The sequence below is a fragment of the Coregonus clupeaformis genome, unplaced genomic scaffold, assembly GCF_020615455.1.
Source record: "Coregonus clupeaformis isolate EN_2021a unplaced genomic scaffold, ASM2061545v1 scaf1040, whole genome shotgun sequence".
NCBI lineage: Eukaryota > Metazoa > Chordata > Actinopteri > Salmoniformes > Salmonidae > Coregonus > Coregonus clupeaformis.
The window spans coordinates 148,533-163,143 of record NW_025534494.1 but is presented as its reverse complement, the minus strand read 5'-3'; the positions used below and the strand labels follow the sequence as shown (position 1 = coordinate 163,143).

The following is a 14,611-nucleotide window of genomic DNA, read 5'->3' as shown; positions in this document are numbered from 1 at the left end:
TTCCCCTCTCTCTGTTCCCCTCTATCTGTTCCCCTCTATCTGTTCCCCTCTATCTGTTCCCCTCTATCTGTTCCCCTCTATCTGTTCCCCTCTATCTGTTCCCTCTCTCTGTTCCCCTCTCTCTGTTTCCCTCTCTCTGTTCCCCTCTATCTGTTCCCCTCTATCTGTTCCCCTCTATCTGTTCCCCTCTATCTGTTCCCCTCTCTCTATCCCTCTTATCTGTTCCCCTCTATCTGTCCCCCTCTATCTGTCCCCCTCTATCTGTTCCCCTCTCTCTGTTCCCCTCTCTCTGTCCCCCTCTATCTGTTCCCCTCTATCTGTTCCCCTCTATCTGTTCCCCTCTCTATCTGTTCCCCCTTATCTGTTCCCTCTATCGGTTCCCCCTCTATCTGTTCCCCTCTATCTGTTCCCCTCTATCTGTTCCCCTCTCTCTGTTCCTTCTCTTCTCCATCCATTGATTAGTAGTTGTTCCTCTAAACCTCCACCTATAATGTGTGTTTCCTGGGTCAGCACGAGACAGTGGAGGGGTACCGCGTGTACTTCAATCAGATCCTAGGGTTTTTCGTGGTGGAGGATCACATTCTGCACGCCACACAGGGACTGGTGACCAGAGCCTTTACTGATGAACTGTGGAACATGGCCCTGTCGAAGATCATTGCGTGCTCCCGCACACACTCTGTGAGTACCGCTCACACACAAACACACGTACACTCTGTGAGTACCGCTCACACACAAACACACGTACACACTGTGAGTACCGGCTCACACACAAACACACGTACACTCTGTGAGTACCGCTCACACACAAACACACGTACACTCTGTGAGTACCGCTCACACACAAACACACGTACACTCTGTGAGTACCGCTCACACACAAACACACACACACTCTGTGAGTACCGCTCACACACAAACACACATACACACTGTGAGTGCCGCTCACACACAAACACACATTCACTCTGTGAGTACCACTCAAACACAAACACACATACATACTGTGATTACAGCTCACGCACACACACACACACACACACACCTGGATGTGAGGGGGAGCGAGTGGCCTGTTGGACCATGACAAGGTCTATGGGGTCATGGAGGGCTCAGCCCTGTGTCTTTTTGGGATTGAAAGTCCCCTAGCAGTGAGGGCCAGGGTAGCAGTCACATTAACCCCAGCAGGGGATAAAGTCCCCTAGCAGTGAGAGGGCCAGGGTAGCAGTCACATTAACCCTAGCAGGGGATAAAGTCCCCTAGCAGTGAGAGGGCCAGGGTAGCAGTCACATTAACCCTAGCAGGGGATAAAGTCCCCTAGCAGTGAGAGGGCCAGGGTAGCAGTCACATTAACCCTAGCAGGGGATAAAGTCCCCTAGCAGTGAGAGGGCCAGGGTAGCAGTCACATTAACCCAGCAGGGGCTAAAGTCCCCTAGCAGTGAGAGGGCCAGGGTAGCAGTCACATTAACCCAGCAGTGAGAGAGGGCCAGGGTAGCAGTCACATTAACCCAGCAGGGGCTAAAGTCCCCTAGCAGTGAGAGGGCCAGGGTAGCAGTCACATTAACCCAGCAGGGGCTAAAGTCCCCCTAGCAGTGAGAGGGCCAGGGTAGCAGTCACATTAACCCAGCAGGGGCTGTCCCCTAGCAGTGAGAGGGCCAGGGTAGCAGTCACATTAACCCTAGCAGTGAGAGGCCAGGGTACAGTCACATTAACCCAGCAGTGAGAGAGGGCCAGGGTGCAGTCACATTAACCCAGCAGGGGCTAAAGTCCCCCTAGCAGTGAGAGGGCCAGGGTAGCAGTCACATTAACCCAGCAGGGGATAAAGTCCCCTAGCAGTGAGAGGGCCAGGGTTAGCAGTCACATTAACCCAGCAGGGGCTAAAGTCCCCTAGCAGTGAGAGGGCCAGGGTAGCAGTCACATTAACCCAGCAGGGGCTAAAGTCCCCTAGCAGTGAGAGGGCCAGGGTAGCAGTCACATTAACCCTAGCAGTGAGAGAGGGCCAGGGTAGCAGTCACATTAACCCCAGCAGGGGCTAAAGTCCCCTAGCAGTGAGAGGGCCAGGGTAGCAGTCACATTAACCCAGCAGGGATAAAGTCCCCTAGCAGTGAGAGGGCCAGTGTAGCAGTCACATTAACCCTAGCAGGGGCTAAAGTCCCCTAGCAGTGAGAGGGCCAGGGTAGCAGTCACATTAACCCCAGCAGGGGCTAAAGTCCCCTAGCAGTGAGAGGGCCAGGGTAGCAGTCACATTAACCCAGCAGGGGATAAAGTCCCCTAGCAGTGAGAGGGCCAGGGTAGCAGTCACATTAACCCTAGCAGTGAGAGGGCCAGGGTAGCAGTCACATTAACCCAGCAGGGGATAAAGTCCCCTAGCAGTGAGAGGGCCAGGGTAGCAGTCACATTAACCCTAGCAGTGAGAGGGCCAGGGTAGCAGTCACATTAACCTAGCAGGGGCTAAAGTCCCCTAGCAGTGAGAGGGCCAGGGTAGCAGTCACATTAACCCTAGCAGTGAGAGGGCCAGGGTAGCAGTCACATTAACCCCAGCAGGGGATAAAGTCCCCTAGCAGTGAGAGGGCCAGGGTAGCAGTGAGAGAGGGCCAGGGGTAGCAGTCACATTAACCCCCTCATGAGAGGGCCAGGTAGCAGTCACATTAACCCAGCAGGGGCTAAAGTCCCCTAGCAGTGAGAGGGCCAGGGTAGCAGTCACATTAACCCAGCAGGGGATAAAGTCCCCTAGCAGTGAGAGGGCCAGGGTAGCAGTCACATTAACCCAGCAGGGGCTAAAGTCCCCTAGCAGTGAGAGGGCCAGGGTAGCAGTCACATTAACCCAGCAGGGGCTAATGTCCCCTAGCAGTGAGAGGGCCAGGGTAGCAGTCACATTAACCCAGCAGGGGATAAAGTCCCCTAGCAGTGAGAGGGCCAGGGTAGCAGTCACATTAACCCCAGCAGGGGATAAAGTCCCCTAGCAGTGAGAGGGCCAGGGTAGCAGTCACATTAACCCCAGCAGGGGATAAAGTCCCCTAGCAGTGAGAGGGCCAGGGTAGCAGTCACATTAACCCAGCAGGGGGATAAAGTCCCCCTAGCAGTGAGAGGGCCAGGGTAGCAGTCACATTAACCCAGCAGGGGCTAAAGTCCCCTAGCAGTGAGAGGGCCAGGGTAGCAGTCACATTAACCCCAGCAGGGGCTAAAGTCCCCTAGCAGTGAGAGGGCCAGGGTAGCAGTCACATTAACCCAGCAGGGGATAAAGTCCCCTAGCAGTGAGAGGCCAGGTAGCAGTCACATTAACCCAGCAGGGGATAAAGTCCCCTAGCAGTGAGAGGGCCAGGGTAGCAGTCACATTAACCCTAGCAGTGAGAGGGCCAGGGTAGCAGTCACATTAACCCTAGCAGGGGCTAAAGTCCCCTAGCAGTGAGAGGGCCAGGGTAGCAGTCACATTAACCCTAGCAGTGAGAGGGCCAGGGTAGCAGTCACATTAACCCCAGCAGGGGATAAAGTCCCCTAGCAGTGAGAGGGCCAGGGTAGCAGTGAGAGAGGGCCAGGGTAGCAGTCACATTAACCCCCCCTAGCAGTGAGAGGGCCAGGGTAGCAGTCACATTAACCCAGCAGGGGCTAAAGTCCCCTAGCAGTGAGAGGGCCAGGGTAGCAGTCACATTAACCCTAGCAGTGAGAGGGCCAGGGTAGCAGTCACATTAACCCAGCAGGGGCTAAAGTCCCCTAGCAGTGAGAGGGCCAGGGTAGCAGTCACATTAACCCAGCAGTGAGAGAGGGCCAGGGTAGCAGTCACATTAACCCTAGCAGTGAGAGAGGGCCAGGGTAGCAGTCACATTAACCCCAGCAGGGGCTAAAGTCCCCTAGCAGTGAGAGGGCCAGGGTAGCAGTCACATTAACCCAGCAGGGGATAAAGTCCCCTAGCAGTGAGAGGGCCAGGGTAGCAGTCACATTAACCCTAGCAGGGGCTAAAGTCCCCTAGCAGTGAGAGGGCCAGGGTAGCAGTCACATTAACCCCAGCAGGGGATAAAGTCCCCTAGCAGTGAGAGGGGGCCAGGGTAGCAGTCACATTAACCCTAGCAGTGAGAGGGCCAGGGTAGCAGTCACATTAACCCTAGCAGTGAGAGGGCCAGGGTAGCAGTCACATTAACCCCAGCAGGGGATAAAGTCCCCTAGCAGTGAGAGAGCCAGGGTAGCAGTGAGAGAGGGCCAGGGTAGCAGTCACATTAACCCCCCCTAGCAGTGAGAGGGCCAGGGTAGCAGTCACATTAACCCAGCAGGGGCTAAAGTCCCCCAGCAGTGAGAGGGCCAGGGTAGCAGTGAGAGAGGGCCAGGGTAGCAGTCACATTAACCCCCCCTAGCAGTGAGAGGGCCAGGGTAGCAGTCACATTAACCCTAGCAGGGGCTAAAGTCCCCTAGCAGTGAGAGGGCCAGGGTAGCAGTCACATTAACCCTAGCAGTGAGAGAGGGCCAGGGTAGCAGTCACATTAACCCCAGCAGGGGATAAAGTCCCCTAGCAGTGAGAGGGCCAGGGTAGCAGTCACATTAACCCAGCAGGGGATAAAGTCCCCTAGCAGTGAGGGGGCCAGGGTAGCAGTCACATTAACCCAGCAGGGGCTAAAGTCCCCTAGCAGTGAGAGGGCCAGGGTAGCAGTCACATTAACCCAGCAGGGGCTAAAGTCCCCTAGCAGTGAGAGGGCCAGGGTAGCAGTGAGAGAGGGCCAGGGTAGCAGTCACATTAACCCAGCAGGGGATAAAGTCCCCTAGCAGTGAGAGGGCCAGGGTAGCAGTCACATTAACCCCCTAGCAGTGAGAGGGCCAGGGTAGCAGTCACATTAACCCCAGCAGGGGATAAAGTCCCCTAGCAGTGAGAGGGCCAGGGTAGCAGTCACATTAACCCCCCCTAGCAGTGAGAGGGCCAGGGTAGCAGTCACATTAACCCAGCAGGGGATAAAGTCCCCTAGCAGTGAGAGGGCCAGGGTAGCAGTCACATTAACCCAGCAGGGGCTAAAGTCCCCTAGCAGTGAGAGGGCCAGGGTAGCAGTCACATTAACCCTAGCAGGGGCTAAAGTCCCCCTAGCAGTGAGAGGGCCAGGGTAGCAGTCACATTAACCCCAGCAGGGGCTAAAGTCCCCCTAGCAGTGAGAGGGCCAGGGTAGCAGTCACATTAACCACAGCAGGGCTAAAGTCCCCCTAGCAGTGAGAGGGCCAGGGTAGCAGTCACATTAACCCCAGCAGGGGATAAAGTCCCCTAGCAGTGAGAGGGCCAGGGTAGCAGTCACATTAACCCTAGCAGTGAGAGAGGGCCAGGGTAGCAGTCACATTAACCCCCCCTAGCAGTGAGAGGGCCAGGGTAGCAGTCACATTAACCCTAGCAGGGGATAAAGTCCCCTAGCAGTGAGAGGGCCAGGGTAGCAGTCACATTAACCCTAGCAGTGAGAGAGGGCCAGGGTAGCAGTCACATTAACCCAGCAGGGGATAAAGTCCCCTAGCAGTGAGAGGGCCAGGGTAGCAGTCACATTAACCCAGCAGGGGATAAAGTCCCCTAGCAGTGAGAGGGCCAGGGTAGCAGTCACATTAACCCAGCAGGGGCTAAAGTCCCCTAGCAGTGAGAGGGCCAGGGTAGCAGTCACATTAACCCAGCAGGGGGATAAAGTCCCCTAGCAGTGAGGGGGCCAGGGTAGCAGTCACATTAACCCAGCAGGGGATAAAGTCCCCTAGCAGTGAGAGGGCCAGGGTAGCAGTCACATTAACCTAGCAGGGGGCTAAAGTCCCCTAGCAGTGAGAGGGCCAGGGTAGCAGTCACATTAACCCAGCAGGGGCTAAAGTCCCCTAGCAGGTGAGAGGGCCAGGGTAGCAGTCACATTAACCCTAGCAGTGAGAGGGCCAGGGTAGCAGTCACATTAACCCTAGCAGTGAGAGAGGGCCAGGGTAGCAGTCACATTAACCCAGCAGTGAGAGAGGGCCAGGGTAGCAGTCATTAACCCCAGCAGGGGATAAAGTCCCCTAGCAGTGAGAGGGCCAGGGTAGCAGTCACATTAACCCCAGCAGGGGATAAAGTCCCCTAGCAGTGAGAGGGCCAGGGTAGCAGTCACATTAACCCCAGCAGGGGCTAAAGTCCCCTAGCAGTGAGAGGGCCAGGGTAGCAGTCACATTAACCCTAGCAGGGGATAAAGTCCCCTAGCAGTGAGGGGGCCAGGGTAGCAGTCACATTAACCCAGCAGGGGATAAAGTCCCCTAGCAGTGAGAGGGCCAGGGTAGCAGTCACATTAACCCAGCAGCGGGGTTTGACCAGGCCTTTATTGGTCCCCAGGACCCTGGCTGTGAGACCCTGTGAGTCCCAGCCCTGGGATATTACCATCATCCCTGACTGATTTCCAACTGCCTGTCCCCTGCTGCCTCCTCCTCCACACACTCTGCCTGTCCCCTGCTGCCTCCTCCTCCACACACTCTGCCTGTCCCCTGCTGCCTCCTCCTCCACACACTCTGCCTGTCCCCTGCTTCCTCCTCCTCCACACACTCTGCCTGTCCCCTGCTGCCTCCTCCTCCACACACTCTGCCTGTCCCCTGCTGCCTCCTCCTCCACACACTCTGCCTGTCCCCTGCTGCCTCCTCCTCCACACACTCTGCCTGTCCCCTGCTGCCTCCTCCTCCACACACTCTGCCTGTCCCCTGCTGCCTCCTCCTCCACACACTCTGCCTGTCCCCTGCTGCCTCCTCCTCCACACACTCTGCCTGTCCCCTGCTGCCTCCTCCACACACTCTGCCTGTCCCCTGCTGCCTCCTCCTCCACACACTCTGCCTGTCCCCTGCTGCCTCCTCCTCCACTCTGCCTGTCCCCTGCTGCCTCCTCCTCCACACACTCTGCCTGTCCCCTGCTGCCTCCTCCTCCACACACTCTGCCTGTCCCCTGCTGCCTCCTCCTCCACACACTCTGCCTGTCCCCTGCTGCCTCCTCCTCCACACACTCTGCCTGGGCCCTGCTGCCTCCTCCTCCACACACTCTGCCTGTCCCCTGCTGCCTCCTCCACACCTCTGCCTGTCCCCTGCTGCCTCCTCCTCCACACACTCTGCCTGTCCCCTGCTGCCTCCTCCTCCACACACTCTGCCTGTCCCCTGCTGCCTCCTCCACACACACTCTGCCTGTCCCCTGCTGCCTCCTCCTCCACACACTCTGCCTGTCCCCTGCTGCCTCCTCCTCCACACACTCTGCCTGTCCCCTGCTGCCTCCTCCTCCACACACTCTGCCTGTCCCCTGCTGCCTCCTCCTCCACACACTCTGCCTGTCCCCTGCTGCCTCCTCCTCCACACACTCTGCCTGTCCCCTGCTGCCTCCTCCTCCACACACTCTGCCTGTCCCCTGCTGCCTCCTCCTCCACACACTCTGCCTGTCCCCTGCTGCCTCCTCCTCCACACACTCTGCCTGTCCCCTGCTGCCTCCTCCTCCACACACCTCTGCCTGTCCCCTGCTGCCTCCTCCTCCACACACTCTGCCTGTCCCCTGCTGCCTCCTCCTCCACACACTCTGCCTGTCCCCTGCTGCCTCCTCCTCCACACACTCTGCCTGTCCCCTGCTGCCTCCTCCTCCACACACTCTGCCTGTCCCCTGCTGCCTCCTCCTCCACACTCTGCCTGTCCCCTGCTGCCTCCTCCTCCACACACTCTGCCTGTCCCCTGCTGCCTCCTCCTCCACACACTCTGCCTGTCCCCTGCTGCCTCCTCCTCCCACACTCTGCCTGTCCCCTGCTGCCTCCTCCTCCACACACTCTGCCTGTCCCCTGCTGCCTCCTCCTCCACACACTCTGCCTGTCCCCTGCTGCCTCCTCCTCCACACACTCTGCCTGGGCCCTCCGAGCACACAGCACTTTACCATATTCACACTAGTTCATCTGCTGTTATTGTTGCAGTCTGTCCCCATTAGGCTCAGATGACCTGAGCTCTTCGTCAGATCAATCTGAATGGAGCCCTGCTCAAAGCTGCTCACTGGGAGGGCCTACCAGGAAGAAGTGCCTAGATACCAATGATCATTCCTAACACTTCTAGATAAACCCTTACCTCACCCAGAAGACCGGGAGTAAGACTGTCCCTTTTCCATTTGAATGTGAAGGAAACAGGACTTTTTGATCCCCTCTCATTTCCTCTCCAGTCGTACTGCAGTGATCCTGACCTGGTGCTGGAGCTGAAGAACCTCATTGTCATATTTGCAGACACATTACAGGTGAGACTTGTCCAGGTCTTCTGAATTAAATCTAGAGCTCTTATAAAGGTATGAGTGAAGCAGCTGTTAATGTCTATCAATGTTCTGTATTATGTCACGTTTCATGTTCTGTGTGGACCCCAGGAAGAGTAGCTGCTGCTTTCGCAACAGCTAATGGGGGATCCTAATACAATACCCAATAGCCAAGCAGGTTGGTCATTAACCAGTGGACCTAAGATTGGGATGCCTCTGGTTTGTGACCTCCCCATCTCTCCCTCTCTCTCTCTCTCCAGGGTTATGGCTTCCCAGTGAACAGACTGTTTGACCTGCTGTTTGAGATCAGAGACCAGTACAATGAAACGCTGCTGAAGAAATGGGCTCTGGTCTTCAGGGAGATCTTTGAATTGGACAACTACAGCCCGATCCCTGTAGAAACCGAAGAAGAGTACAAGTCTGTTATTAGTAGATTCCCCTTCCACGACGCAGAAATTGAAAAGGTTTGTCCTTCATTCAACACCCCTTAAACGGACTAACTTCACGACATTCCGATGTGATTTAAATGTAAAATGCTTGAACTGGTGTTTTAAAGTCGATGGCCTACGCTCCTTATAGAGGTCCAAGGGGCTTAGTCAGGTAAAGCCAAATAACCTGTGTTTTATCTGCTGTCGCCCAACAGCAAGACTTTCCAAATAACCTGTGTTTTATCTGTTGTCGCCCAACAGCAAGACTTTCCAAAGAAGCTGCCCATGTCTCAGTCTGTTCCTCAGATCTACGTCCAGGTCAAGGAGTTCATCTATGCCAGCCTTAAATTCTCCGAGTCACTGCATCGCAGGTGAGTCAGTCAGCCCATAGACTGCTTCCCAAATGGCACCCTACTCCCTATATAGTGTACTACTTTAGACCAGGGTCCATAGGACTCCTATATAGTGTACTACTTTAGACCAGGGTCCATAGGACTCCCTATATAGTGTACTACTTTAGACCAGGGTCCATAGGACTCCCTATGTAGTGTACTACTTTAGACCAGGGTCCATAGGACTCCCTATGTAGTGTACTACTTTAGACCAGGGTCCATAGGACTCCCTATATAGTGTACTACTTTAGACCAGGGTCCATAGGACTCCCCTATATAGTGTACTACTTTAGACCAGGGTCCATAGGACTCCCTATGTAGTGTACTACTTTAGACCAGGGTCCATAGGACTCCCTATATAGTGTACTACTTTAGACCAGGGTCCATAGGACTCCCTATATAGTGTACTACTTTAGACCAGGGTCCATAGGACTCCCTATGTAGTGTACTACTTTAGACCAGGGTCCATAGGACTCCCTATATAGTGTACTACTTTAGACCAGGGTCCATAGGACTCCCTATGTAGTGTACTACTTTAGACCAGCGTCCATAGGACTCCCTATATAGTGTACTACTTTAGACCAGGGTCCATAGGACTCCCTATATAGTGTACTACTTTAGACCAGGGTCCATAGGACTCCCTATATAGTGTACTACTTTAGACCAGGGTCCATAGGACTCCCTATAGTGTACTACCGCCTTTAGACCAGGGTCCATAGGACTCCCTATATAGTACTACTTTAGACCAGGGTCCATAGGACTCCCTATATAGTGTACTACTTTAGACCAGGGTCCATAGGACTCCCTATATAGTGTACTACTTTAGACCAGGGTCCATAGGACTCCCTATATAGTGTACTACTTTAGACCAGGGTCCATAGGGCTTTGGTGAAAAGTAGTGCACTATGTAGGGAAGTGGGTGCTGTTTGGGATGCAGCCATAGATGCTATGAACTATGAACCTGTTCTATTTAATACTGTGGGTCAGTCTAACGTCTTGTTACAACATTCCACCAACGCACAGTCATTCTGATCAGCTCTCACAGGTATTCTTCCTGCTTAGTGGGTTAGCAAACGTCAGCGCTGCAGAGTTTGTTATTTACACTAGCATGCTAAGGTTTTGTCTGGTTGGTCAACATACTAAGGTTTTGTCTGGTTGGTCAACATGCTAAGGTTTTGTCTGGTTGGTCAACATGCTAAGGTTTTGTCTGGTTGGTCAACATGCTAAGGTTTTGTCTGGTTGGTCAACATGCTAAGGTTTTGTCTGGTTGGTCAACATGCTAAGGTCTGGTTGGTCAACATACTAAGGTTTTGTCTGGTTGGTCAACATACTAAGGTTTTGTCTGGTTGGTCAACATACTAAGGTTTTGTCTGGTTGGTCAACATACTAAGGTTTTGTCTGGTTGGTCAACATACTAAGGTTTTGTCTGGTTGGTCAACATACTAAGGTTTTGTCTGGTTGGTCAACATGCTAAGGTTTTGTCTGGTTGGTCAACATGCTAAGGTTTTGTCTGGTTGGTCAACATGCTAAGGTCTGGTTGGTCAACATACTAAGGTTTTGTCTGGTTGGTCAACATACTAAGGTTTTGTCTGGTTGGTCAACATGCTAAGGTTTTGTCTGGTTGGTCAACATGCTAAGGTTTTGTCTGGTTGGTCAACATGCTAAGGTTTTGTCTGGTTGGTCAACATACTAAGGTTTTGTCTGGTTGGTCAACATGCTAAGGTTTTGTCTGGTTGGTCAACATGCTAAGGTTTTGTCTGGTTGGTCAACATGCTAAGGTTTTGTCTGGTTGGTCAACATGCTAAGGTTTTGTCTGGTTGGTCAACATGCTAAGGTTTTGTCTGGTTGGTCAACATGCTAAGGTTTTGTCTGGTTGGTCAACATGCTAAGGTCTGGTTGGTCAACATACTAAGGTTTTGTCTGGTTGGTCAACATACTAAGGTTTTTGTCTGGTTGGTCAACATACTAAGGTTTTGTCTGGTTGGTCAACATACTAAGGTTTTGTCTGGTTGGTCAACATACTAAGGTTTTGTCTGGTTGGTCAACATGCTAAGGTTTTGTCTGGTTGGTCAACATGCTAAGGTTTTGTCTGGTTGGTCAACATGCTAAGGTCTGGTTGGTCAACATACTAAGGTTTTGTCTGGTTGGTCAACATACTAAGGTTTTGTCTGGTTGGTCAACATGCTAAGGTTTTGTCTGGTTGGTCAACATGCTAAGGTTTTGTCTGGTTGGTCAACATGCTAAGGTGTTGTCTGGTTGGTCAACATGCTAAGGTTTTGTCTGGTTGGTCAACATACTAAGGTTTTGTCTGGTTGGTCAACATGCTAAGGTTTTGTCTGGTTGGTCAACATGCTAAGGTTTTGTCTGGTTGGTCAACATGCTAAGGTTTTGTCTGGTTGGTCAACATGCTAAGGTTTTGTCTGGTTGGTCAACATGCTAAGGTTTTGTCTGGTTGGTCAACATGCTAAGGTTTTGTCTGGTTGGTCAACATGCTAAGGTTTTGTCTGGTTGGTCAACATGCTAAGGTTTTGTCTGGTTGGTCAACATGCTAAGGTCTGGTTGGTCAACATACTAAGGTTTTGTCTGGTTGGTCAACATACTAAGGTTTTGTCTGGTTGGTCAACATACTAAGGTTTTGTCTGGTTGGTCAACATACTAAGGTTTTGTCTGGTTGGTCAACATACTAAGGTTTTGTCTGGTTGGTCAACATGCTAAGGTTTTGTCTGGTTGGTCAACATGCTAAGGTTTTGTCTGGTTGGTCAACATGCTAAGGTCTGGTTGGTCAACATACTAAGGTTTTGTCTGGTTGGTCAACATACTAAGGTTTTGTCTGGTTGGTCAACATGTTAAGGTTTTGTCTGGTTGGTCAACATGCTAAGGTTTTGTCTGGTTGGTCAACATGCTAAGGTTTTGTCTGGTTGGTCAACATACTAAGGTTTTGTCTGGTTGGTCAACATGCTAAGGTTTTGTCTGGTTGGTCAACATGCTAAGGTTTTGTCTGGTTGGTCAACATGCTAAGGTTTTGTCTGGTTGGTCAACATGCTAAGGTTTTGTCTGGTTGGTCAACATGCTAAGGTGTTGTCTGGTTGGTCAACATGCTAAGGTTTTGTCTGGTTGGTCAACATGCTAAGGTTTTGTCTGGTTGGTCAACATGCTAAGGTTTTGTCTGGTTGGTCAACATGCTAAGGTTTTGTCTGGTTGGTCAACATGCTAAGGTTTTGTCTGGTTGGTCAACATGCTAAGGTTTTGTCTGGTTGGTCAACATGCTAAGGTTTTGTCTGGTTGGTCAACATGCTAAGGTTTTGTCTGGTTGGTCAACATGCTAAGGTTTTGTCTGGTTGGTCAACATGCTAAGGTTTTGTCTGGTTGGTCAACATGCTAAGGTTTTGTCTGGTTGGTCAACATGCTAAGGTGTTGTCTGGTTGGTCAACATGCTAAGGTGTTGTCTGGTTGGCCAACATGCTAAGGTGTTGTCTGGTTGGTCAACATGCTAAGGTTTTGTCTGGTTGGTCAACATACTAAGGTTTTGTCTGGTTGGTCAACATGCTAAGGTATTGTCTGGGTTGGTCAACATGCTAAGGTTTTGTCTGGTTGGTCAACATGCTAAGGTTTTGTCTGGTTGGTCAACATGCTAAGGTTTTGTCTGCTTGGTCAACATGCTAAGGTTTTGTCTGCTTGGTCAACATGCTAAGGTTTTGTCTGCTTGGTCAACATGCTAAGGGTTTGTCTGCTTGGTCAACATGCTAAGGGTTTGTCTGCTTGGTCAACATGCTAAGGGTTTGTCTGCTTGGTCAACATGCTAAGGGTTTGTCTGCTTGGTCAACATGCTAAGGGTTTGTCTGCTTGGTCAACATGCTAAGGGTTTGTCTGCTTGGTCAACATGCTAAGGGTTTGTCTGCTTGGTCAACATGCTAAGGGTTTGTCTGGTTGGTCAGCACCTTCCTCATCCTACTGTTGTCTCGGTCAGATGAAGTCATATCTGTAATAGGTGTGAGAGAGAGTGTTGACCTTCAGCTGCCCCAGTCAGAGCCTGGCTGTCCCCTCACTAGGGTCCAAAGTACAGGGGTTTTCAAACTAAGCAATTTGTTTAACTAATTATTTTATGAATATCTCTTGCTGCAACACTACCATAGTGGATAACAGTATATATTTTTTTATTTTTTTACGGGCATTTAGTGCACATGTCCACTGATTTTGGTATAATGTTTGAGCAGAGGAACACAGCATTAGCCTTACTATGGCAAAATGCATAGAATTGCAGAAAATTTGCTTTACGACAGCAAAATATTCTCTACGCTGCCAAGATACCTTTATCTTTCTAGCTAATAGACCACTACTTTTTAGCTACTTTGGGAAATATTGAATGTGTTTTTTGTTTTCTGAGTTGAACTTTACTGGTGGTAATTGATACTGTAGAAGGTAGAACCGATTTTTACCTGAGGTATTGAAATAGATCCATGATTATTTGAACCGTGAGTTTATTTATTGTGAAATACTATTATTGTGAATAGCATATTTTTTGTTGTTGAACTACAATTTATTTTATTATAAAATAAACATGGCGGCATTAGCACTTCTAAACGTTATATCTTGGTCTCTGGTCTAATCTTTCTATGCTAATCTCATTACTGCTCTTCCTGAATCTATTGGTCAGTTGCGTTGTTGGAGTGTTTCATACTAAGCACATGCTACACTAGCCTAGCTAACATTAGCCACATAACTAACGTTAGCCACAACAAATTGGAATTCGTAACATATTGTACGAATTACAATTCGTAACATATCATACGAAATGAACGATGGACATCCACAAATGAATACATACCATACGTAAACGTGACACACCATACCAATTGGAGTGTATATATATATATATATGCAGAAGAAAACAAATGGGGGGATTGGAAGTGATGCAGACAATTACATTGATGGAAGTTACAATCTATCTGCAATATTAAAGCTGATCTACCCCCTAAAAAAAAAAAGTGGAAGGGGAAAAAATTAAGGAACTTGTCTGTCGGCCCTGCATCAAAGACCAAAACTGGTTAAAGAAAATTGTGATTAATTAAAAAATATACCAGTTTCATTTAAGGACCAAAGAATTGACAGCTGTCCCATGCAGATTGCTAAATAGTTGGGAAGAGATTTTCGATGTACCGATTCCATGGCACATGGTATATGAACTGATACACAAAACAATGCCAGATTCAATACTTAGTTTTTCAATTTAAATTATTATACAAAATTCTTGCAACCAAAATAATGTTATAGATGGGAAGGACAACCCATCTTTTCTCTGCCTATTTTGCTGCGAAGAGACAGAATCATTAAATCATTTGTTTTGGTACTGTCCATATGTATCTTGTTTTTTGGTCGCAGGTTCAGGAATGGCGTTAACTCTGCAAATAGCACTGCTGGGTGATCTGAAAGTCATAGTCAATCGATCAATAATATAATAATACTATAATAAAGCAAAAATGTTTATCTTTAATTTCCAATCTGTAGTAATTGTGTAGAGAATGTCATTAGCTTTCCTGTGAAGGAAAGTTGTCTTTCCAGTCAGTTTGCTTATCTTTGCTGTG

The 14,611-nt window shown here is 50.4% G+C and overlaps 1 protein-coding gene across 1 annotated transcript in view; it reads left to right on the top strand.

Moving 5' to 3' along the window:
• Positions 1-510: 510 nt before the first annotated feature.
• The window catches only part of LOC123486160 (exocyst complex component 6-like), a gene marked incomplete at its 5' end in the record, with an annotated part of 83,292 nt that continues 69,191 nt past the window's right edge, over positions 511-14,611 (top strand). The window contains 4 exons of the mRNA XM_045217372.1: positions 511-678; positions 8,126-8,197; positions 8,470-8,673; positions 8,899-9,008. Of these exons, the coding sequence (XP_045073307.1) occupies positions 511-678; positions 8,126-8,197; positions 8,470-8,673; positions 8,899-9,008 (554 nt within the window). The remainder of the gene's footprint in view (positions 679-8,125; positions 8,198-8,469; positions 8,674-8,898; positions 9,009-14,611) is intronic.